Source organism: Pristis pectinata, chromosome 31 (genome assembly GCF_009764475.1).
Source record: "Pristis pectinata isolate sPriPec2 chromosome 31, sPriPec2.1.pri, whole genome shotgun sequence".
Lineage (NCBI taxonomy): Eukaryota > Metazoa > Chordata > Chondrichthyes > Rhinopristiformes > Pristidae > Pristis > Pristis pectinata.
In genome coordinates this window covers 6,208,822-6,232,137 of record NC_067435.1, presented here as the reverse complement: position 1 = coordinate 6,232,137, position 23,316 = coordinate 6,208,822, and the positions used below count along the sequence as shown (strand labels likewise).

Genomic DNA, 23,316 nt, shown 5'->3' with positions numbered 1-23,316 from the left:
GGATGGTGAGGATCTTTGATGACAGATGTTGCCTTCTTGAAGCAGAGGCTCATGTAGATACTTGTGGTGGTGGGGAGGGATGTGCAAGTGATGTATTGGGTTGAGTCCACTACTCTCTGCAGCTTGTTACATTCCTGCTTATTTGAATTGCAGTACCAAGTATTGAGCAAGTATAATAACTTCATGCAGACCTGTCCATTTGCAATGCCAGCTAGTAGTGATATCAGTATCATGATTGCTATACCCTGATGTTAGAAGCAGAGAAAACTCTAAACTAGCAGAAAAGTGATGGTCTATTATTAAAATAAATTATATAGGCTCTTTGTGGAACCTGCACCTGGCATACTGTGCACAGAACTAGTCTTCCTATCTAAAGAAGGATACACATGTGATATTGGTAGTGCAAAGATAGTTGGCCAGTTTGATTTGGGCAGTCATTGTGGATTTATGAACGGGAAGTCCCTGCTTGACAAATTTATTGAGGGTTCCTTGAGATCGTAACTAGCAGAAGAGATGTGGGGCTATCCACTGAATGTGGTGTATTTGGACTGGGAGAGGGGGGAGTGGGTGTAGTAAAATGATATAGATTGAAAATTAGACAGAAAATAGTGGGAATAAGTATGTTGGTAGGCTGTGATTAATGCATTGCCATATGGACTGATGTTGGGGGCTCCAGCTGTTTACAATATAGATGTAGATCAGGGGAGCTATAGGTTCAAGCTTGTTGATGCTACAAAGCAGGGTGGTAGTGTGGACTGTGAGGAGGATGCAGAGGGACTTCGGGGGAAATGTAGTTTAGCTGAGGAAATGGCAAGTAGGTGGCACTGTTGTGCAGCTAGTAGAGCTGTAGCCTCGTATCTCAAGTGACCCTGGTTCGATCCTGATTCATGGTGCCATCTCTGTGGAGTTTGTGTGTTCTCCCTGTAACCACATTGGTTTCATGCTACATTCCAAAAATGTGGGTTGATAAGTTAATAGGCTGCTATAAATTGCCCCTACTGTGTACATGAGCAGTAGAATCTGGGGTGGAATTGATGGGAATGTGGGGAGAATAAAATGAGTTAGTGTGAAGAGTAGTGTAAAAGTGGGTGATTGATAGTTGGCATGATTCCAGTAGGCTGAAGGGGCTTCATCTGTGCTGCATCTCTCTAGAATTATAATATGGGAAAATGTAAGATCATCCACTATGATAGAAGGATGAAAAAATTGAGGTTGTAAACAGTGAGAAATTGTAAGAAAATATGAGCAGAAGTAGGTATTGGTATTCAGAAGGATCTGGGTGCCATTGTACGTGAATAACTAGTAGTTAACGTGAAGTTAAAGCAAAGAGTTAGGAAGATGCAGTCTATTGTTCTTCCAGGATTTGAGTAAAGTCATGTTACCGGAATTTAGGGTCCTGGTGAAAATGCACCTGGTATACTGTGCACAGACCTGGTCTTCCTATCTAAAGGATGATACATGTGATGGAGGGAGTGCAATGAAAGTTCACCAGATTGAGTCATGGAATATTGGGGGTTGCGGGCAGTTATTCTATAACAGATTAGGCAGACTGGGCTACATTCTCCTGAGTTTTAGAAAAATGAGAGGTGACGTACAAAACTGGTACAGGCTTTGTCAGAGTATGTTAGGTGTGACGTTGTCCCTGGTTGGGGTCCCTAGAATGTCGCAGTCTGGAAGTTAGCTACTTAGGACTGAGATATGAAGAAATTTCTTTACTCAGGATAGTGAAGCTTCTGATAACCACAAGGGTTATGAATGCTCATTTGTTGAGTATATTCAGCATAGAAATGATATATCTTTGGATATTAAGGTAATTGAGGGAATGTGGTATCAGTGTAGAAAAGTGGCATTGAGGTAAAAGATCAGAATTGTGGAGCAGACATGAGGGCTGAACGTCCTACTTCTAATGTTCTTGTGTTTACTGTGTTATTGCATTAAATTTGCCATCACGTTAAGAGGAATCAAATGTATTCTGCTCTGAGCCATTAGGGATTTAGCGTATGATTCATTAATATATTGTGATATCTAGTAAAAGTCAAGATGATTGAATGATAATCCAATATAATTGGGGGAAATGGGTATATATTTGAAAATTCTGATGCTTCAAGACAGATGTATAAATTTTGGAGAGAGTTTTTAAATCTAAAGCTTGTACATCTCAAAAAAATGTTTTTTTCAATTTCAGAATATGATGGTTATGATTACAGTTATACCCAAGATAATATACCCAGCACTGCAACAAATTATGGCTACAATGCTGGCAACAAGTCCTGGGAACTTCCCAAAAATTCAGCCACAGACACCATCATTGCTAAGATCAACAAGCGCCTGGATATGCTTTCTCAGTTAGAGACTGAAAATCAGGTGCAAGACACTTACCAGGACAACAGGTATTTGCTGGAGCAAACAGGAAGAGTACTGTAATAGATAAATTCTTTTTAAAGGCATTGCACTCACAAGAAATCATTTCCTAAGTGTATTTTTGTTGGAGAGTTATGGTTGCTTAAAGAAAATCAAAATATTTAATGGCAAACTTCTAAATGCTGGAAAAAGAATGTATTTTCATGACTAGAATATTTGCTGTGTTTAAAATCTACCGTTCACCTATCATTGCCTCTTCTATGCTGATTATATTTTCAGTGTGACACATGGGTCATTTGATGTGGAAGACTTTTGGAAGTTGTAAGAAATTCATTGTTAGGAAAAAATACAGAATTACAGTTTGCTTTTGGGATAATGGGTGTTTGACTTAAATAAGCTTCCGGTGAATATTTGATCATTCCATGAACGTTTTGAATGGGCAGTTTTTGATTCAGTAGAATTAAAGTTTTGCTGGTATTTTGATATTTAAAATCAATATTTTTAACTATGGACTAATATCAGATTTCTGTTCTGAGAGAATTGATGATTCACTATCTGAATTAGTAAATTGCTCTCACTTTATTTTCAAAATGAATAACTAGATTGCTTTTGAACAACCTATAAACTTTAATTATTAAAGTTGCTACTTTCCACAATAATTGCATGACCATCAACTTTGTGTTTAGAATTTTTTGAAATACAAGGCAAAGTCTTGTAATATAGGGTGCCTTAAATGAATGAAAGGAGGACAAATACAGTTGGGTGAAGCCTATGTCTTGAAACTCAGAAGGTAGTTGGAGAAACAAAAGTGTTGTTGAGCATCAGGAAAATGGGATAGGTTCATTTTGTTTTTAAATAGCAGTGGTTTTCTTAGGCAAGTATGTTGAGAGTAATGGAACCCAGGCAAGTAGATGAAGTTATGATGTAGATGTGTCACAATCTAATTGACTAGCTTGATGGGCAGACTGGCCCACTTCAGTTCACATATAGGAAAGCCTTCTATGCTTTTTTGGCATTCTTGCCAGTACATGTAAACCATTTTCAATGTGCTTCATGACTATAGATCTTTAATACATCTCAGCCGAATACCTCAATTTTGGAAAAACAAAGTGAATCTTTGCCAAAAAAGGCTGATTTGTCTTAAGGAACGTTAAGAAGTATTTGATAGGAGTACTGTTTTGCCAAGTTGCCAAATATCAATTTGTGGAGACACAACTGCTTGAATTCAACATTTTCTTTGTGGTATCGATGATAATTAGGGCAGGGTGATAGTTTCCCCAGACTTTAGACATATCTAGCTCCTCCTTATCCATACTGGATTTGACTGAAATTTGAAATTACAAACTAGTCCCATGGCATATAATGGGATGAAGCCACTTAAATGTTTGAAAGGTTGATGCTGTGCACACCACAATTCACTTGTACTGCATGTGCTCAAAGAACCTGGCGTAGTTTCAGCCCCATTTTCACAATCAGATCAGTTACTGATGGAAGTCCAGCCTTGCTTATACTCTACACACCACTTCTGTCCATTGTTCTGAATTCATTATATCACATGCATTTAGAAACATGATGCATTTAAAATAGGGAAATGAATTGCACTTTAAGCTTCCTGTGAAACTGGATTTGAATTTGTTTCAGAATTTGTTTCAGATTGGCAATGTAAATGGTGCGTTAGTAGGGTATCTGAAGTAATATTTGTACTTGGTGGCATAGAATATGTAGCATGGTGGAAAAATCCCCATCGTTTCTGCTGACTTCAAGGACGAGATCTGGTTCTTAAAGGTAATGCCCAATGATGTAAGAATATTGAAGCCAAAATTCTGTTTTGTCATTTTAAGGTTGCCATTGAGTTCATAGCTTCTGTAATGTCTTCCTCCACTCTATTCCTCATACCTCCCACCATCCCCCACCTTCCTGGCCATTGCCTACCCATGGCATATAACTTTAAAATGGCTAAAATCCAAAGAATGGTGGATTTTTCCATTCTGCTGTTAATTGTATTGCAACATGCTAATAAGTAGCAGTGTATACACATCTGACTGCACTGCCAAAACAAAGCTAGAGAACTTGCATCAAAAAGAAGAGGAATTTTGTAGTTAAACTTTGCAGAGTCCCATTTGCTCTAGTTTAGTAATTGCATTAGAAGTATTTGTTAAAGGCTGGCCATTTCAGCCAGTGCTTATTATTGCAAATCACATATGTTCTGTGATTAGCCGAAACTGTTGTTTAGTTTTTAGTCTGCTGTCACAACTTGGCAGACTTGTGCCATCATGCTTTCCAGCTACTGACCAGATTCCTTGCTTACTGTGCGACTCTTTCAGGTTTACACCTTACGAGTCCTACGACTCCGGGTCTTCACTGAATGACCGTGATCTGTACAGATCTGGCTACGGTTACAGTGAATATGGGCCCGATTATAACGATTCCTATGGAGGTCGCTATGACCACTACGACAGCTCCTACGGGACCCGCAAAGATCAGTTCCAGAACCGAGCACGTGACCCATACGGCCCTACTAACCAGTGGGGCCAGAACTGGTCTAGAGACCGGCCATATAACAGACCCAATCGGAACGACCCCTACATGTCACCTGCAAGTTCCGGGCGAATGTCTGCACGCTGGAATGAGCTGTCGATGGGAGGCAGGGGCCACAACGCCGCCACCGCCTCCTCCACCAGGAACCTCCCTTCGCTCTTCTCCCCAAACATTATCCCCATGGACCTGTTCAGAGTTCAGGGATCGGGAAGACCATTAGGAGGTGGCAGACAGCGAAGGAGAGACAGGATTCGAATCAGAGGCGTAAGTACCTTTTTTTAATACTTTTATTTTAAGCAGTAATGATTAGGAAAAATGAGGGAATGGAAATTTTTAATTGTTTTATTATTGCAGGCAAGTGGTCCTTTTTTTTTAAGGATTAGGATAGGAATTTTAATTTTTTTTATGTTGAAGTGAGCCAATGTGATTTGTCGAGATGCTTTGCATATGAGGACAGCATTAAAAGTACAATGGAAGCCTTTAGCTGTTTTTAATCCCATTGAAAGGCAGAACTCTGTGTACTCGTTACTAAGTTTGGAGAATAGGTAATACTGAGCAATACTAATTTCCACTACCTGAATATAGTATTAAATCAACTCAGGGTATGAGCACGTGGATACCCTTTAAACTTAAAAGGACAATTTGTAAAACAGATTCTATGGTTTTGACAAATGTAAAAATGAGCATTTCCTTTTTTAGTGTATTCATACTATTAAATTGAGGATCGTATTGTTTATTTAACCCTAGATACTGTATCAAACTTCTTTAAATTGCTGCTTCTAGTGTTTCCACAGACTGATAATACAAAATAATGTGAAGTGTGTTTCTGATCTTTTCTAACATGGAAGCAGCAAATATATTTCAATTGTCATATTAACCAATTTAAAGTAGAGTAAAATTGGATTTTGTGCCCTTGAAAAGGACTGTAGGAGGTAATTTTTATACATAAGCTGTGTGGTACTATTTCTCTTGGTGAACTGGAGGTCTACTTGTTGAGTATGTATAATGTTAGTTGATAATGTGAGGGCATCATTCCTTTTCAAACAGTTGTCTAAATATCAAATGTATTGATTATTATTTGCGGGCAGAAATTAATGAGACTCTATAATCTATTTCACTGCAGCAATTCTTTTAGTAGTTTAGGAGTTGTAGTATTGTCACGTTTCAAATTTGAAACAATTTTCAGAAATGTGATCAGCTTCCTTTCTGAACCTGATGATGATTATTTTTTTAATTACAAAGGTTTCAGTATTTGTTTTGGGGTGCTTAGCAGTGGCATCAGAGTAAATCCTGATTTCTGATGATGGTGACCTGCTTTCTTCTATGAAAACACATTATCAGGCTGGATGCATCTTTGATCCATCTTGCACATTTCTGTTTTCTCTCAATGCGTTTCCAGTGCCCTAAATCTCATCCATTGATACGAACCTTGTGAATTTCTGCAAGTCCACTGTAGGCTTTTTTTTGATCCACCTTCTATACCAGAGGTACATTCTTATTTTTGCTATTGTTTTGTTAAATAAATCCTGCATTTTCAAATGTTAATTTGTCTAGTGTTTAATTTCGAATATCACAATTGTCCAAACCTTTCATGGATTTAAATATTGAGATTCCAATGTCTATCTTCCTTCACATGCTGATCCTCTGGATTTTGGGATCAGCATTGAACCTGTTTTTATACTTCCATCACCTGTATCATTGGAGACCAACATTATATGTAGTGCTTCAGATACAGTATTATTTGTCAAATGCTAGATTGTTATTTTTGAGTCTAAAATCTGTTCCTCTGTGGCTATGCATCCCAGTTTTGTGGTTAAAAGCCTAGAAAGCTCATTTATTGTTAAATTTGTCCATCAGTCCAGAGATCTTGCTTTCTAACAATGATGCCACATGTATCTTCATATTTTGTTTCTAATTGACCAATCTCTTTTCTGTCAAATCTCATTACCTTCCCTTATCAAATTGCATCTTCCTTTTTGTCATCAACTGCTTTAAATTTAGTATTATTGGGACATAACTAATTTCATAAATGACAAAAAATTATAAATGACCCTAGCTTCTGTGTTGAATTTTGTGGTACTCTGTGGCATTTGGTAACACATTATTGTCATACAAGACAGGGAGTAAAAGAAAATCTGACCCAACAATTGCCAATCCAGACTAGAGCCCAAGTTCCAAAAGTGGGGTGAGCTGCATGTGCATTGCTATTGATCAAGAATGGAAGATGTATGGTAGTGCTAAACAATTCATCCTGAATTGGATAAAATACTGAGCCAGGCTGCTCCATCAGAAAACACAGGTCACCCCCAGATAATGAACAGGTTGTGTTTTTACAGATGTCCATAATTTGGAAAATACATGAAAATCACTTAGTATGGTAATCATACCACCATAGTATTGTAATGGCATCAAAAGCATACAAGACTGATAAGAAAGAACAATTGCTGAAAGTGAAAGTGGAGGTGGGGGGGGGGGAACTAGTTCTGCTGTTTGTGTGTACATTGGACTTCTGAATTTTAATAGTATGGAGACTGTTCATATGTAGGGGTGTCCATAACTCAGGCTTTCTTAACCCGGGGATTACCTAGGATCTGCATGGTTGGACTTTGATCAGGAAACCAGGCTCAGTGGTAAGGCTACAGAATATTATGGAACAAAGGTGGTTGAATGGACTTGAAAGTTCAAAGTCGATTTTATTGTCATATGCACAAGTACATGTATGCACAGGTGCAATGAAAAACTTGCTTGCAGTAGCATCACAGGCACATAGCATCATATGAGCAGCATTCACAAGAAAAAAACAAATTAAACATACAAAACATAAATTAAAAGTACAGATCAGCCATGATCAAATTAAATAGTGGGACTTGCTTGAACAGTGTACTGGTATTCCTGGGCCAGACAGATAACAGGCGGTCTGCAGACTAATCATTTACTAATCTAGTTTAATACCTTGCCATCTATCTTATGAGTTTGTCATTTTTTGTTATCACTATAGTAGGCTCCTGTGCATATGAATTGGATCACGAATATGCCATTTGTCTCCTTAAGCTTGTTCTGCCATTTAATAAGGCGATGGATGATCTGATTGTAATCTTGACTTTGCATTTCCACCTACTGTACCCTTTCGTTCTCTTCCTGGAAATAATCTCTTTCTTCCTTTGAGGAAGAAGATCCAAAGACTCATGACCCTCTTTGAGAGAATAAATTTTGCCTTGTCTGTCTTAAATTGGTGACCCTATATTTTTAAATGGTGACCCCTCGTTCAGAATTCTCCCACAGTATACTTTCTCTCCACAGCCACCCTTTCAAACCCCTCAGCATCTTTGTATATTTCAATCGTCCCTCTCCAGTGGATATACCTAGTTAATTCAACCTTTCCTCATAAGACCCGCCCATTTCAAGTATCAATTTAATAAACCTCCCTAGATGTTGTTCTTTCCTTAAATAAAGGCACTGAATACAGTACTCCATATGCTCTTACCAATATCCAAAATAACCTCCCTACTTTTATTCAATTCCCCTGATTATTAGCTGTATTTACAAACCAGCCTTTGGCGACTCGTGCACTGGGGACTCGCATTCCTCTGCATTTCATTATACAGGGGGTCCTGGGTTACATAAGGGTTCCGTTCCTGAGAGCTGGCTGTTAACTTAGCTTTCTGTAAGTTGGAAACAAACAAAATTTCCCCCAGGATTGTAATGTGAAATCATAGCCATGACGGCCCTTGGGAACTGATTTGCAAAGAGTAGACTAGGGAAGGTCATCAGAGGTGATAGTTCACTTGCTAGTGACAAGTCCTATGACACATGTTTGTCTGATGCAGCCCAAATAGAGTGATGGGGGGGGCAGCTGATCCGCTAATCAGTGAGAAAACTATCAGCAGTTCAATAAAAGAAAGTGTATGCCACAAGAGGTGGCTCGGGGTTCGTGATATTTGATCTTACCTGAAGGAGAGTTTGGAGAAGGCATTGGCTTTTTCTGTGGGTGATCCCTGCGTTGTTTCCTGGTGAAGAGGTTTGATACTATACCTGAGAGCAGAGTCTGAGAGAATTTGCGTAAAGTCAGATTTTTGGATATCAGGTCTTCCATAACCTGGGGACATCTTATACTCTATTACCAATATTTTTTGCCCACTTAGTTAACCAGTCTATACTGTATCCCTTTATAGTCTTCCTCTTCTCAACTTCCTACCTATGTTTGTGTCATAAGCAAATTTGGCATCCATGCCTTTGGTGCTTCCATTCAAGTCATTTGTGTAAATTGTTAAAAATAACCAAGTACATTATTAGTGACTATCGTTACTATCAAAATGGCTTCTGAATATCTAGGCATGTGACCCTCACTAGTTCCACTTTTTGGTCAGATGCTACGCAAAGGAATCTATAAAAATGGCACAGCCTCCCATTCTTAACAGAAAGCATGCAGATTCATGCTCCTCACAGTGCTTGATGCTTTCAGTCACGTCAAGCTCTTGCACATTTAACTCTTGATCTGCACCATTTTGCCTTTGAAGATGGGTCTCACGATTGCTGTTTTTCAATCCTGAGATGTTGCGTGAACTTTGTGGAAAAATATCCATATGGTTCACGATTGTTTGAGCTACTTTCAAAACCATGAGACAAAAACAAAAATGTGTTACTATCTTAAACTTAAATTGCCTTTACAATTTGCCATTTCTCATGATATTAGTTTCTCAGTCTATGTTTGTATTCAGTTTTGTCATTTCTTCTCATTTCTTTTGGGAGTATAACTGTGTACTCAGTCTATTCTACAGTCTCTTGTCTTGCTGCCTCCTTGTTCTATTCAGTGGTCAGCCCCACTTTGCACTCATTGCTTACACTTCAGTTTGATGCTTGGTTTGTAATTAATATGTATGAATTAAAGTGCTGGCAATTGCACTGCAGTGCTTTGTCCTCTGTTTTACAGGAATTGTGCATTAAAGAAAGTTCCAAGGAAATTATTACTTTAGCTTAATGTGGGCTGTTTTCAAAGTATTTTAACAGCCTATTATTTAGTGAAATTGTGTTTAGTACCAGAAGACTTGCTAATTCTTGGCTTATGATCTAGCAGTCGCAAGTTAAGTAGCTTGATTCTCTAATTTACTGTAGAACCTACTGGATACTCACTTAATGAGTTAACGTATTGATCAAGTGTAATTCACTTGTACAATACAGTTAAAATGTGCTTGATTTTGTTAGGAAAATTGAATGTGTTTTCTATTCTGACTTGAATATGTGTTCCCCACCTCCAGCATTTGACAGAACTTTTGTAATAAGATTTTGCGGTACTGAGTTCATATAATAATTGTGGATATTTAATCTTTTTAACTTTTCTCGTGTTGATTCCCTCCATATTTGTGCCAACTAACTTTTCAAGCGGTAGCTGGATATTGACATGATGTACTATGTTTCTTGGTCATGGGAGGGTTGTTGAGGTCATTGCTCATCAGACATGCTACGTTATGGGTAACTGGGGAAACAGCAATTTTCATGAGATCTTTCAAAAATGGTGACAGAATAGGACTCATCACAAACTTAAACTGGCAGATCCAGAATATTGTATGGAAGTAAGATGGGTGTTGTAAAATTATAAACTGACTATCAAACACTTTTTTGGTAACTGTCTGATGTGGATGATACTGAAATACAATAGAGAATTATATCATATTTTCTACAGCCAGTCCAAAACAGTGGTGGTTTAGATCCTCTAAGCACAGCACTCAGTATTTCAAGTTGTGCCTTTCATGTTGCCCTTGCTTTGGGGCAGTGACCATTGGATTTGTGGGCTTTGGAATATTTGTTATGGGTATTAGAAATGCAAGTTTTTGTCAACTTCAGTTACTGTGGATATGCTATTGGCAAACAGGCGTCGTCAAGGTCAGAAGCCCCGATTCGAAAAGGGCCCCAAATTTATTGGAGATGGAAATTGTATTTATTTTGTGTTCTCTTCGGAAGGCACAGCATTAAAAACTGGAGTGTTGGAAGATGGCTTGTACACATGCTACATGCAAGATGGGAGATATTGTTTGGTGTGCTTATTTAAATGACTTTAAATAACGGGTGCCTAATTTGTGGGAACTGAACTGTCTTTGATTTTTAACAGATGAAGAAAAGGGATGCGGGCTTTGGTAGGAAGAGGAAAACATCTACGGGTAGTACCGATGAGCCAGAGAACAAACAGGCAAAAACTGAAGATGGATCTGATGCAGGTATGCTTGGATCCCACCTCAACCAAATTCTTTCCGTTTACTTCTATCTCCTGGAACCTTAAAATCATTGACCTTGGATATGGTGGGTAAGCTATTTGATTGCATGTAGCAACACAGTTTAGCTCAATTCCCTCTCTGTTACCTTCACATGGGGATACTTCCAAAAAAAGTTAACGAAACAGCACTCAAGGGTTTTTTGGAAAGCCCTATATATTGCCCACCCTCCAAACTTGGAGAGGGGAAGTATTTGTGCATAATGGTATAGGTTTATCCCTGGAACTTTTTGCTGTATTTAAGTACAGATGGTACATTGTCTGGCCTCTTTAATATTTTAGTTCGTTGCATTTTAAATTTTTTTGGTAGTTTTTCACTGATTTCCTCTTTAAATATATGCTATATGAGTAACCCACTTCGGCATCTGATTCCAAAAGAGACCTGCTCATTTGAGCTTTGGCAGAGTAGCAAGGTGGGCAAGCAAGACAAAACAAAACTAGCAGTTTTGCAATTCTATCTGATGTGTAGTTGATAGTGTTGATCAAAGCTGGGTTCAAAGTTGCAGTTGCAGACTAGAAATGTCATAATATTGTTGTCCATTAAGTAGGTTTGACCGTGGTTTGTTTCGATTTACCTGGTCTTAATACTGATGCAAGGTAGGAGCTGCATCACCCCAGTAGAAAGGGGAAAAGATGGTTGGATTCCTTCTTAATTGTTATACAGTGACCTTTGGAAGTTCATTACAATGCTGGGGCAAACAAGGTTAGACTCTGCTGTGAAATCCTGTATAGACCAGTAGTCAACTAAGAATATATGTCTTTATCACTGGACTATTTAGATAGCTATGGGATACTCTGACTTGTATTATTCTGATGGAGCCTACAAACCTCCTTATGGTTTGTGATAGAGCTAGTCAATAAATGATGTACTTAGCTTGCATGATTTTGAATTGCGCATTAATATTTTGCTATTTCATCAACCCTCACAGATTTGTTACAGAGTGACATGTATTGAGTTTGAGAAACTACAAATATTTATTTGATCAATTATTCTATTTTAATTTTAAAATACTGCCCTATTTATCCAGTGTTATTGGTTTTGGTATCTAATTGCCTTGTGTTCTGTTTCAGCAGAAGATGATGGTGCTGAGTCTGGTGATGGTGGTGTAAGTAATACCTGGATGCCATTGTTATTTCATACCTCTACAAACAGAACTTGCCCTCAGTATGATAGAGGGAGGGAATGCTTTTGGTACATTTGAATTATTTAGTGCATGGTTTGTTTTGCAAAATCTAGCTGGCTTGTACTCTGTTTAGTTGAGAGGAGTTCGTTGTTAACACCTGTTATTCCATCTGTATAAGCTTGCTTCTGCCATCCTGTGGTGGAGGAGTGAAAAGCAACTTTTGGATAGTTACCAGTATTAAATATCCAATGTATCTAAACATGCTGAATATCCAAGGTAGCTGGGAGCCAACTGCAATAAAAGGCTTGGTTGATTATTAATGCTCATTTTAAAAAGTGAGATGGGCATAAACCAAGTAATTACAGGATAATTAGTTTAATTTTAGAGATGGGAAAATTATTGGAATCGATTTGGGTATGAACCTTCATTTCGTGATTGATGGAAGGATTAATTCACTCAAAGGGTGGTATGGATGTGAAACTGTGCCTGAAAGAGTGGAGGAGGCTAAAACCATAATCACATTGAACAATACTTGGGTGTGTGTTTGAATACCCCTGACCTTCAGGACTGTGGAGTTTGTTGTGGAGTTAGGCTGCAGAGCTCTTTTTCACTGGACTGGTGCAGACATGCAAGGCCAAAAAGCCACCTGTATAATAAATTTCCTGTGATTCCATCATTTGGTGGATGATCAAAGCCTGGACAATAGCACTTAGTTGTGTTGTGATGGACAATATGATCAGTGGACCTGTAGTGGTCATTACCTTTTCTGTGAATGCAGCCGATGAAATTACTGTGAAATTCAGGTGTAAAAATAGGATTCATTGTAGAGGCAGCTTTGCTGTCAATACTTGCACCACACCGTCACAGTAGGGAAATTCTGAGGAACTAAATTTACAGTTTTTAAATAGTAAAATGTGAAATGCATCATGCAAATATGTTTACCTTTTTCAAGGGTGCATTATATTTCTGTAATTGGATACTTACAAGGCTGATTGTTTTGTAGTTGAGGAGAGCAACATACATTGTCAGTGGCATCAGAAGTCTGTTGTATAAATCAATCCAATTTTAACTGCCAACGAAGGGACTTCTACTGGTTATAAACGTCTAAATTGTGGTATGCCTAGGCATATTGATTATATGGAATAATCTAGTGGATATTCTTGAAAGTTACCTTCATATGTTTTAGTTGAGCACTGTTTCTAATATTTCTGTTCTTTAAATGATGGGAGCAGACCAATCACCTTAGGAGAGTTTAAAAATGATCTTTTTATTTTAATTCCAGACTGGTGATGGCAAAGATTCTGCAGACAAGAAACCAAAGCGCTGTAAGATCAATTTTTGTGACATTACCCCCTTCTGATACCCTGTCAATAGCACACCAAGTTTTTCTTCCTTTACTCCATGTTTCAGCACTCCATCTGGGAAGAGTGGCAGAAACATATCGAGAGTTGTTCTTTTTATTATACATAACTTGAGAATTTATTGAACAAATTATCAAGAATCAGAACTTCTGACATTCGATGAGCTTACTTGTGTATGTCTTTTGTTTACTGTTACCCAATCACCAGCTGGCTAATTTTGCAGTGGTGTAAAATGGTGTAAATTCACAGACTTCTGTGATTGCTGAATAACTGGGTTGCAACATACAAATAGCAACTCATTAAAACACTTGCATTATTATTTTAAGGGTTTGTGAGTAATAGTATGTGGCAGTGAAATGCAAAGAAATAATACACTGGAAGTGTTTGATTTTGCAAGAAGTACTCTGAAGCAATACATTATTTTTATCACAGTTTAACTTCTAAAAATTCCTTGAACTGCCAAATCAAGAAAGATAAAAATTGATCACTCTTTCAGTTAATTCAGAAATGAGTCTAGATATAGGGGGCTTGGGATAGTAATTTTAGAGGATAAATCTCAAAATGGCTTAAGCCATAAGGAGGAGGTTGGCAGTGAATGAGCAGCTTATTAACATCAGCTGAACCCCAAGTATTTTTTTTAATTGCAGTAATGAGTGCTCTAATAGGGTAGAAATATCAGTCTGAGTTTCTGATTCTGGTCATTATTCTATTGTGTAATGGTTTTTCTTTACAGAGCTTGGATAGTTTAAATAGCTTTGTGCAAAACTGGCCACTTCCCTAGCTGGAGAGTGTAGCATCTTCAGGAGCAGAAAGAATTGACCAGCGGAGAAAGGGGATTGCATCTAATGTTATAGATGTGAATCTAAAGTTCTTTATAATGGGGCTGGCAAACTGTATCAACTGATGCCTGAAGGTGGATGTAGAGGAGCTGCGTGTTTACTGGCTGATGTTTTTGTGCTGAATGTTGTGGTTTGTTTTAATTAGTTCCCACAATGCAAGAAAAGAAGAAGGCAAACAAACCAAAGAAAAATCGGGACCGTCTTGCAGAAAGGTGATTGAACTTAGAACATAGATAACCTACAGCACAATTCAGGCCCTTAGGCTCACAAAGCTGTGCCGAACATGTCCCTCCCTTAGAAATTACTAGGCTTACCCATAGCCCTCTATTTTTCTCAGCTCCATGTACCTATCCAAAAGTCTCTTAAAAGACCCTATCGTACCTGCCTCCTCCACCGTTACCGGTAGCCCATTCCACGCACTCACAACTCTCTGAGTAAAAAAACTTACTCCTCTATACCTACTCCCCAGCACCTTAAACCTATGTCCTCTTGTGGCAACTATTTCAGCCCTGGGAAAAAGCCTCTGACTATCCACACGATCAATGCCTCTCATCACTTTATATACCTCTATCAGGTCCCCCCTCATCCTCCGTTGTTCCAAGGAGAAAAGTCTGAGTTCACTCAACCTGCTTTCATAAGGCATGCTCGGCAATCCAGGCAGCATCCTTGTAAGTCTTCTCTGCACCCTTTCTATGGCTTCCACATCCTTCCTGTAGAGAGGTGACCAGAACTGAGCACAGTACTCCAAGTGGGGTCTGACCAGGGTCCCATATAGCTGCAACATTATCTCTTGGCTCCTAAATTCAATTCCATGATTAATGAAGGACAATACACTGTATGCCTTCTTAACCACAGAGTCAACCTGTGCAGCTGCTTTGAGTGTCCTATGGACTAGGGGCCCCAAGATCCCTCTGATCCTCCACACTGCCAAGAGTCCCACCATTAATACAATACTCTGCCATCATATTTGACCTACCAAAATGAACCATTTTGCAATTGATGTAGGAACAAATTCCTCAACTTTTAAATTGTTCAACCTGTGCAGTTTTTGCCTTTTACATGCATATTTTTGTGTTGCAGGATAATGTATGCTTGCTCTGTTTGTAAGTTTCGTACCTTTGAAGATGAGGATATTTCTGCCCACGTTGACAGTAAATACCACAGTGAAACTTTCAAATTCATTGCGTCCAAGCTTGACAAGCAGACTGCTGACTTTTTGCATGTATGTATTCTTGTTCTTTTCATCTTGTTTTTCTTTAATATAGTTGCTTTTACCAATGTGGTATCGAAATATTTTTAGTTACACTTGTGTATAAATTATCAATGCATAAGTGTAAATTGAATATTGGAATTATTATTGTCATTTGTACCAAGGTACAGTGCAAATCTTGCCTTGCATACCGTTCATACAGATCAATTCATTACACAGTGCATTGAGGTAGTAAAAGGTAAAACAATACAGAACGGAGAGTAAAGTGTCACAGCTACAGAGAAAATGTAGTGCAGGTAGACAGTAAGGTGCAAGGTCATAGCGAGTTAGACTGTGAGGTCAAGAGGCCATCTTATTATACTAAGGAACCATTCAGTAGTTTTATAACAGCAGCATAGAAGCTGTGCTTGAGCCTGGTGGTACGTGTTTTCAGGCTTTTGTATCTTATTCCTGTTGGGAGAAGAGAGAATGTCCTGGGGGGGGGGGGTCTTTAATTATGCTGGCTGCTTTACTGAGGCAGCGAGAAGTTATAGACAGAGTCCATAGAGGGGAGGCTGGTTTCCATGACGTGCTGAGTTGTGTCCACAACTCTCTGCAGTTTCTTGCAGCCCCAGGCAGAGCAGTTGTTATACCAAGCTGTGATGCATCCAGATAGGATGCTTTCTATGGTGCATCGATAAAAGTTGGTGAATGTCAAAGGGGGCATGCCAAATTTCTTTAGCCTCCTGAGGAAGTAGAGGCGCTGTTGAGCTTTCTTGGCCGTGGCGTCTACGTGATTGGACTAGGACAGGCTATTAGTGATGTTCACTCCTAGGAACTTGAAGCTCTCAACCTTCTCGACCTCAGCACCGTTGATGTACATTGCCCCCTTCCCCGAAGTCAATGATCAGCTCTTTTGTTTTGCTGACATTGAGGGAAAGGTTGTTGTCATGACACCATGTCTATATCTTACTTAACTAGCCGTATAATGCTTCAAACAAGTCCAATTGCAATATCCCATATTAAATGTACTTAACATTTTGATCTGTTTCAGGAATATATTTTAAACAAGATTCAGAAAACGCAGAAGCGCCGGGAGCAAATTGGAGATAAAACAATTCTGAAGAAGCAGCTTATGCAGCAGCAAGACCTGCTGCAAGGTAGGGTGGCCGTTGTACATCAGTTGCTTTATTAACTAACATTCATTCCTGCAGATGGACAGTAAGCTCCATAGGAACACAGGGTGGTTTTTGTGGATTACTGGAATGGGTGGGACATATTGTATAATTTTCATACAGCAACGCAGCACTAGTTGGACTAATCCTGGGTTTTGGGCCTCTTCCTGCAAACCTGCTGTCCAGTGTTGTTCTTGTGAGAATAGAATACAACATCGTCCTAATGGGGGAAGAGGAGAGAAATTGGTCCAGTTTTTTTTAAATTTGAACCATGTATCTCTTAACGCCTACTTTCTCTGGAGGTTCTTCATAAATTGCACTGGGGTTAAGGATTCATGAAGTCGGAAAAGAGTTGCTCTTGTAGTGATCAAGATTGGACATCCAAGCAATGCAAGGTCTTGCATGCTATATTGTTCAATGTTTATTCTTGGTTATCAGCTAAAGAGAGGAATCTGGGTAAGCAGTTAGTCAGAAGGCTGATGATCTCTAGTGATCAACTCTCTGATGCAGTTTTCCCCAACCCTGATCCTGCCACAAAACTCGAGTTGAATTTATTTAGCTTTTCTCACAAAAGTATGATGCCATTTGGCCCATCGTCTGTGCTAGCTTTTTGATTATTAGCATTTCCCCTTCCTTTCTCACTTGCCCATCAACTTCACAATGTTTCTCCCCCACCCATTTTCACTGGGGTTATTTACCGCAGCCAATCACCAACATATTTCTAGGATGTGGGGGGGAAAATACCAGAGCATCTGGGAAACCCATGTGGCCACAGGGGAAACCATGAAAACTCCATCACTGGAGGTCAGGATTGACCCTGGGTTGCAGGAGCTGTGGGGGGGACAGTACCATCTGCTGCACCACTGCTAGCTTTTTAGCTGCATCTAATCATTTATAATTGCATTGTAGATGTTGGCTTGGACCATTTCATGAAGAAGGTGGAGGCAGCGCACTGTGTGGCCTGTGATCTATTTATACCAATGCAGAATGCTCTCCTTATGCGTCATTTGAAGACTATTGATCATGGCTGGAACCGCAAGGTGAGTGCTTTGTGAAACAAGAAGGCGGTGGACTTGCAGATCATGAGTATAAATAATAATTTGCTTTTGTGGTGAGAGGTGTGCAAATCACACTTATCAGTGCTTATTTTTGTCTTCTCATCACCTCCAGTATCTACACATGATTCTTTCACTTGGTAAATTCAGTGTGAAACTGGAATTATGTTTCCACATTTTTCATGAATCGTGGTGAGTTAGCCATCCTGGTGGTGGAAATTATCACCCAGTTCAAGGGTCTATTGTTTTGACAGTTAAATATCTTGATTACAGTGACTACTCAGTATTTGTGATAGTGTCAATGGCTTTGTGAGAGCAACCTAGCACACAAGCTGACAAATCCAGTAATCATTTGGGGCGGAAGCTCTGTTCCTGTGTGTGGAGGAAATGCCTTTTGGTTATGAGCATTGCTTTTCTCCCCCTTAGTCCCACTGAATTTTTCTGCGCTCCAAATGGAAATGCAAATTAGGAGCAAAAGTAGAAGGTATACCAATATGGGAAAACAAAACAGAATAAAGCTTAGTTGTGATGTTCCCTCAAGAAAGTAACAATACATGTCAGCCTACTTAAACATGAACACAGACAATAATTAGGAGCAGGAAGAGGCAACTTGATCTTTGAATTCTGCTCTGTCGTTCAGTAAGATTACTGCAGATAGACAGGAACTCAAAGTTGATCTTTTGCAACCCCGATCTCAACTTTGAGTTCCTGTCTACCTGCAGTAACTTCACCTTCTTTTCAAGAACTTGTCTATTTCTGCCACAAAAATATTCAAAATCTGTTTCCACTGCCCTTTGAGAGAGTTCATAGGTTTAAATCACAACAACAAATTACACTGTAGTTATTTTGAATTGGTGTTTGGTTTCCTGAAGTTAATTCTGCTTGAGGGATTTGTTCAATGCACAGAATTGTTATATTGGTAGTGTGACACTTGAGGTGCATGGGAAGTCCATTAATTTAGAAAACAAATCATCTTCTCATGTAGCTTGCACCTTGAAATTTATTCTCCGGTTTCTGTTAATTTAATGGGTGCAGATTCTTGTACGACACTGCTGCACGTACAGATTTTCATGAAGCCTGATTTTAGAAAATTCCCCTCTGGGTACACTGACATCAGCCAGCCCCTTTCCCTTATCTAGGTTGCTGTTCTAAACTGGCTTACAGTGGTTTATTACCCAGAGAAAATCAATTATAAATTCATGTGTGTGGACATGTGTAGTTACTGCCTTGGATTTGTTCTCTATGGGTTTCTGAAAATGAGCCTGAGTTTATCTGTAGAAATTCTGTTTCTACAGAACAGAATCAAGTCTCTCAAAGTTCTCATCTGGGTCCAGTTAGAAAACAATACTGTACAGCATCTCTAAGGCTAAGTTGCATAAATGCTTATTAAATTAAGTGATTTTTAAATAGTTCTGGGGATATTCTTTATTCTAATGTGATCGGTGTATTCAGGAGTGTGCAGAAATGGAATCTTTGCACCTCCTAACAAGACTCATAATTTAAATACAAAAAAAATGTCTGTTAAGTAACTGGTTTATCTTTTACTAACCTTTGCTTCCTTGCCAGATAATGTTGGAGAAAGCCAAGAAGGGCAGCCTTGTTGTCGCTAGGAGTGTCCTGAATAACCGCAACATTGCAGCAATGCTGGAGAAGTACAAAAAGGTACAGCTCTGGCCCAGTGTAATTTTTTACCTGATACGGACTCTGCATATTGTTTAGGAGAAGACCATTGGGATAAAAGAACTAATTTATGTATGTATAGATACAAGGACTGTTGGGAAACTGGTTATGCTGTCCAGCTTTGAAGCTTGTAGAGAATATGGCAGGGGTTGTATCCTTTTGATCCCATAGCAAACTTGAACACAAGAAAATAAGGCCAGACTTTTCAAGCCTGCCCCACCATTCAATATGATCTCAGCTGATCTATGCTGGCCTCACTCCTCCTCTTTGTTGGTTCCCCAAAATCCTCAACTCCTCAATCTTTCATTTATCTACTTCATCTTAAAAATATCTAATGATGTGGCCTCCAATTGTAGTGTCTTAAACAGTGAAGACTGATGTAAAATATTCATTTAACACATCTGCCATTTCTTTGTTTCCTGTTCTCTAGAGATACCACACTTACTTCAGCTGCCAGCTTCCTATTTGTAGAACCATAGAAAGTCTTAGTGTTTGTTTTGATATTACATGCAAGTTTTATCTCAAAATCAATTTTCTCTCTTAGAGCTTTTAGCCTTAAGCTGCTGAATCCTTTTAAACTTCCCAGTCCTCTGGCCTACCAGCAGTGCCTTGCCACTTTGTTTGCCCTACTTCCCAATTTAACATTAACCTTGACCTTCTTTGTTAAGACCATAAGACATAGGAGCAGAATTAGGCCATTCAGCCCATTGAGTACCATAGATTGTGCCTCTTTCTCCTGGAATCCTCCTAATTGGGATAAATTCTGCTGAGTGTTAAGAACCAGCTGTTTGAATATCTGCCACTGTTCATCCACTGACCTGCCTCGTAGCTTATTTTCCCAGTCCACCTTGGACAACTCCACCTTCATTGCCATTATAATTGCCCTTATTCAAGTTGAAGACAGTGGTTTTGGTCAAGTGGTGTTTGCCCTTAAACTGCATCTGGAATTATGGTCACCATCTCTTGGGGCATCTTTAACCAGAAGATTTCTTATTAATCCTTTGTTACTCATGACCACATCTATATCAGCCTGTTCCTGGGTAGGTTTTATAACATGCTGTTCTAAGAAGCAACCCCTGACGCATTCTGCAAATTCTTCTATGAAATCCTTGCCAATTTGGTTTGCTAATTAATATGTAGATTAATATCTCCCATGATAATTACAGTTCCCTTCAAACATGTCCTAGGTATTTCCCCATTTTATATTTTTGTTATTAGGGACCCACAGACTCACCTGTGTGTTCTTACCCCTGCTATTCATGATTTCAACCCAAACGGGTTCATCTAGCTTATTAAAAATGCTACATGAAAGGACAGTAAGCTTTGATTTCAGCTTACCAACTCTGGATCTGCTTTGTGCCACATACTTCTGTTTGTGTTTTCTATGCCACCCTTTGACATTTTGCTTGTCAATTTCCCTTTCACTGTCCTGTGCCACTGCTTTCATTACCTCTTGATTTAGTAAATATCTGATTTGCCAGGACACTGGTCCTAGCGCAACTGAGATGAAGCCCATCCCAATGGAACAGCTCTTTCCTTCCTAGTGCCATTGTTCCATGAATTGGAACCCATTTTCACAACACACTTTGAGATCTTGTTGCTCTGTAATTGAGGGTGTGTTGGATTTTGTCGTAAATCTGCAATGATTTGGCCTCATCAGTCACATTGTCTGTTTGACTAAAGGTATCAACAAAGCGAACTTGTGTCAGAAATATGGGTTGAAAAAGTGAAAGTCTGTTTAAAAAAATAAACAGCTTATGGATTTTTGAAGGGTAGGTTTACTTAATTTCATGTAAAAACATCTTACCTTGCTCTGTTTTGGGTTTTATACTTTTCTCAGGCTTTTAAGAGCTTGTTTTGTTATCTGAATGCATTAAAACTTTCCCTCAAAAGTCTTCAAGTTCTGATCATGACATAAGAAGGAATGCAAAGGAAGTCTTTAGAGTGAATTCCACTTTTCATTTATGATTGGATAGTTGTGTCATTTATGAATTAGGGGAATATGACAATCCTTTGAGTTTAATCCAAATCTGTCTTTGGAAATTGGTCAGTATTTTTTTATATAAAGTGGAGGTGTGTGCATTTTTGGGTTTTTGATTTAGTGTTATGGTATGAAAAAGCATCCTTCATGTTCTGGTGTCTTTGGAGTATTTGAATATCTATTTTAATATGACTATTTTGATCCTGTGGGAATTGATGTGGAGTCTTTTTTTTTGCTATTCTAATTAAACACCCTCCTTTTACAGGGTGAGAACCCATTCACTGATGACCCAGACAAAGATGAGGAAGATGCTGCTGATGAGACTGCTGAGGGTGATACTTTGAAGGATCCTTCCATGGATGTCGAGGGCAAAGAAGGGGAGAATGAAGAAGCAGAAGACTGTGCAGTTAGAATAAAGGAAGAAATGGAAGATCCTGATGAAGAAAATGTTGGGGAGATGGTGGAAGAGGAGTCTGGCGAAGGGGTGGAAGGGGCTGGGGAGGGAGCTCTGGATTGGGCTTTGGGGGAGACAAGTGAGTCAGCACTGGGGGCTGACAGGGTGGAGATGAGTGAAACGGGTGTGGAAGGGGCTGGATGGGAGACAGAAATGGAAGGGACTAGGGGAGAGGCTGAGGCACTGGAAGGGGCAGAAGGAGAGACAGTACAGGCAGAGGAAGGGACTGTGGGGGAAGCAGATGGTGCTGCAGAAGACAGGGAGGTAGAATTGACAGCTGAAGAAGAAGATGAGATGTTGAAGGGAGAAGAGGAGCAATTGGAATAAATTTTAGGCTGACTTCTGCAGACGTGCAGATGCAATTCTATCCCATACCAGCTGTTGAGGTTTATACTAGTTTAAGAATTTCAGTGTTTTTAACTTGCCAGTAGATTTGTGTTCACTTGCTGTATTGCAGTTTCATCCCACGTGGCTGATACAAAGTCCAATTTTCTCTCACATCTGATGTGAATTTTTTTAAAAAAAAAATAAACTTGGTTTCTGTAATGTGATTAATGTGGTATTCAATTGACCCTAAACTTTTTCTTTGAGGACTGGCATGAAGTTTGTTTGCAGTAATCCAAGTTTAAGTGATCTGTAATTTGTAAGATCTGGCTGTCTTGATTCCAAGCTACGCAACTAAGAATTATTTCCATTTGGTCCATTAGAACAGTTGCATAGCTAAGATGCTGGTTTAAACATTTCTCATTTGGTTTGTGTACAGATGAGTTGTAAATACGCAGCAGAATTTGGGTAACTGGGTTATTTTGTTGTATTAATTAGCTTTCGCATGAAAGGTGGCGAATGGCACTTTTGAGCACGTTGCTTTGTTTTAGATCTGTAAATGCAAATAAGACTATTGTGAAATTCATCTGGATTGCTTTGGGACTCCTAATACTGCATTCCTGCAGGGTGTGGACTTCCTCTTAAAGAGTTGAAATGATCTTCAACATGAAAACAGTAAACTTTCCTGGTGAGTCTGATGAGCCTGACTTGATGTTATTGCATTTGCATCTCTGTTTTCAAACCAAATGCAGGTCCACTTGCCTATGAACTGTAGTGCTAGGTGATTCAAGTACACCTCAGTATTGAATAAATTTAAATCAAAACCAGAGACGGCTTAGCTCAATAGGAATGTGTAGTTTAGTTTTGCATAATCTACAGAAAGTAGCTGCATTTCTTTCTCTCCACCCATTCCACACCCCCTCTTCTTCCCCCCCCCCCCCCCCCCCCCCCCCCCCCCCCATTCTGCCCT

The 23,316-nt window shown here is 39.1% G+C and overlaps 1 protein-coding gene across 2 annotated transcripts in view; it reads left to right on the top strand.

Moving 5' to 3' along the window:
• LOC127584932 (A-kinase anchor protein 8-like) overlaps positions 1–23,058 on the top strand; it is a 33,297-nt gene extending 10,239 nt beyond the window's left edge. The window contains exons 3-13 of one of the 2 annotated variants that reach the window (XM_052041957.1): positions 2,186–2,390; positions 4,686–5,163; positions 11,006–11,111; positions 12,236–12,270; positions 13,571–13,613; positions 14,634–14,700; positions 15,569–15,710; positions 16,732–16,837; positions 17,762–17,892; positions 19,474–19,569; positions 21,834–23,058. In XM_052041957.1, coding sequence (XP_051897917.1) covers positions 2,186–2,390; positions 4,686–5,163; positions 11,006–11,111; positions 12,236–12,270; positions 13,571–13,613; positions 14,634–14,700; positions 15,569–15,710; positions 16,732–16,837; positions 17,762–17,892; positions 19,474–19,569; positions 21,834–22,349 — 1,925 coding nt within the window. In that variant the 3' untranslated portion in view covers positions 22,350–23,058. The remainder of the gene's footprint in view (positions 1–2,185; positions 2,391–4,685; positions 5,164–11,005; positions 11,112–12,235; positions 12,271–13,570; positions 13,614–14,633; positions 14,701–15,568; positions 15,711–16,731; positions 16,838–17,761; positions 17,893–19,473; positions 19,570–21,833) is intronic. The other variant, XM_052041958.1, reaches the window with a different exon arrangement.
• The last annotated feature ends 258 nt before the right edge of the window (positions 23,059–23,316 follow it).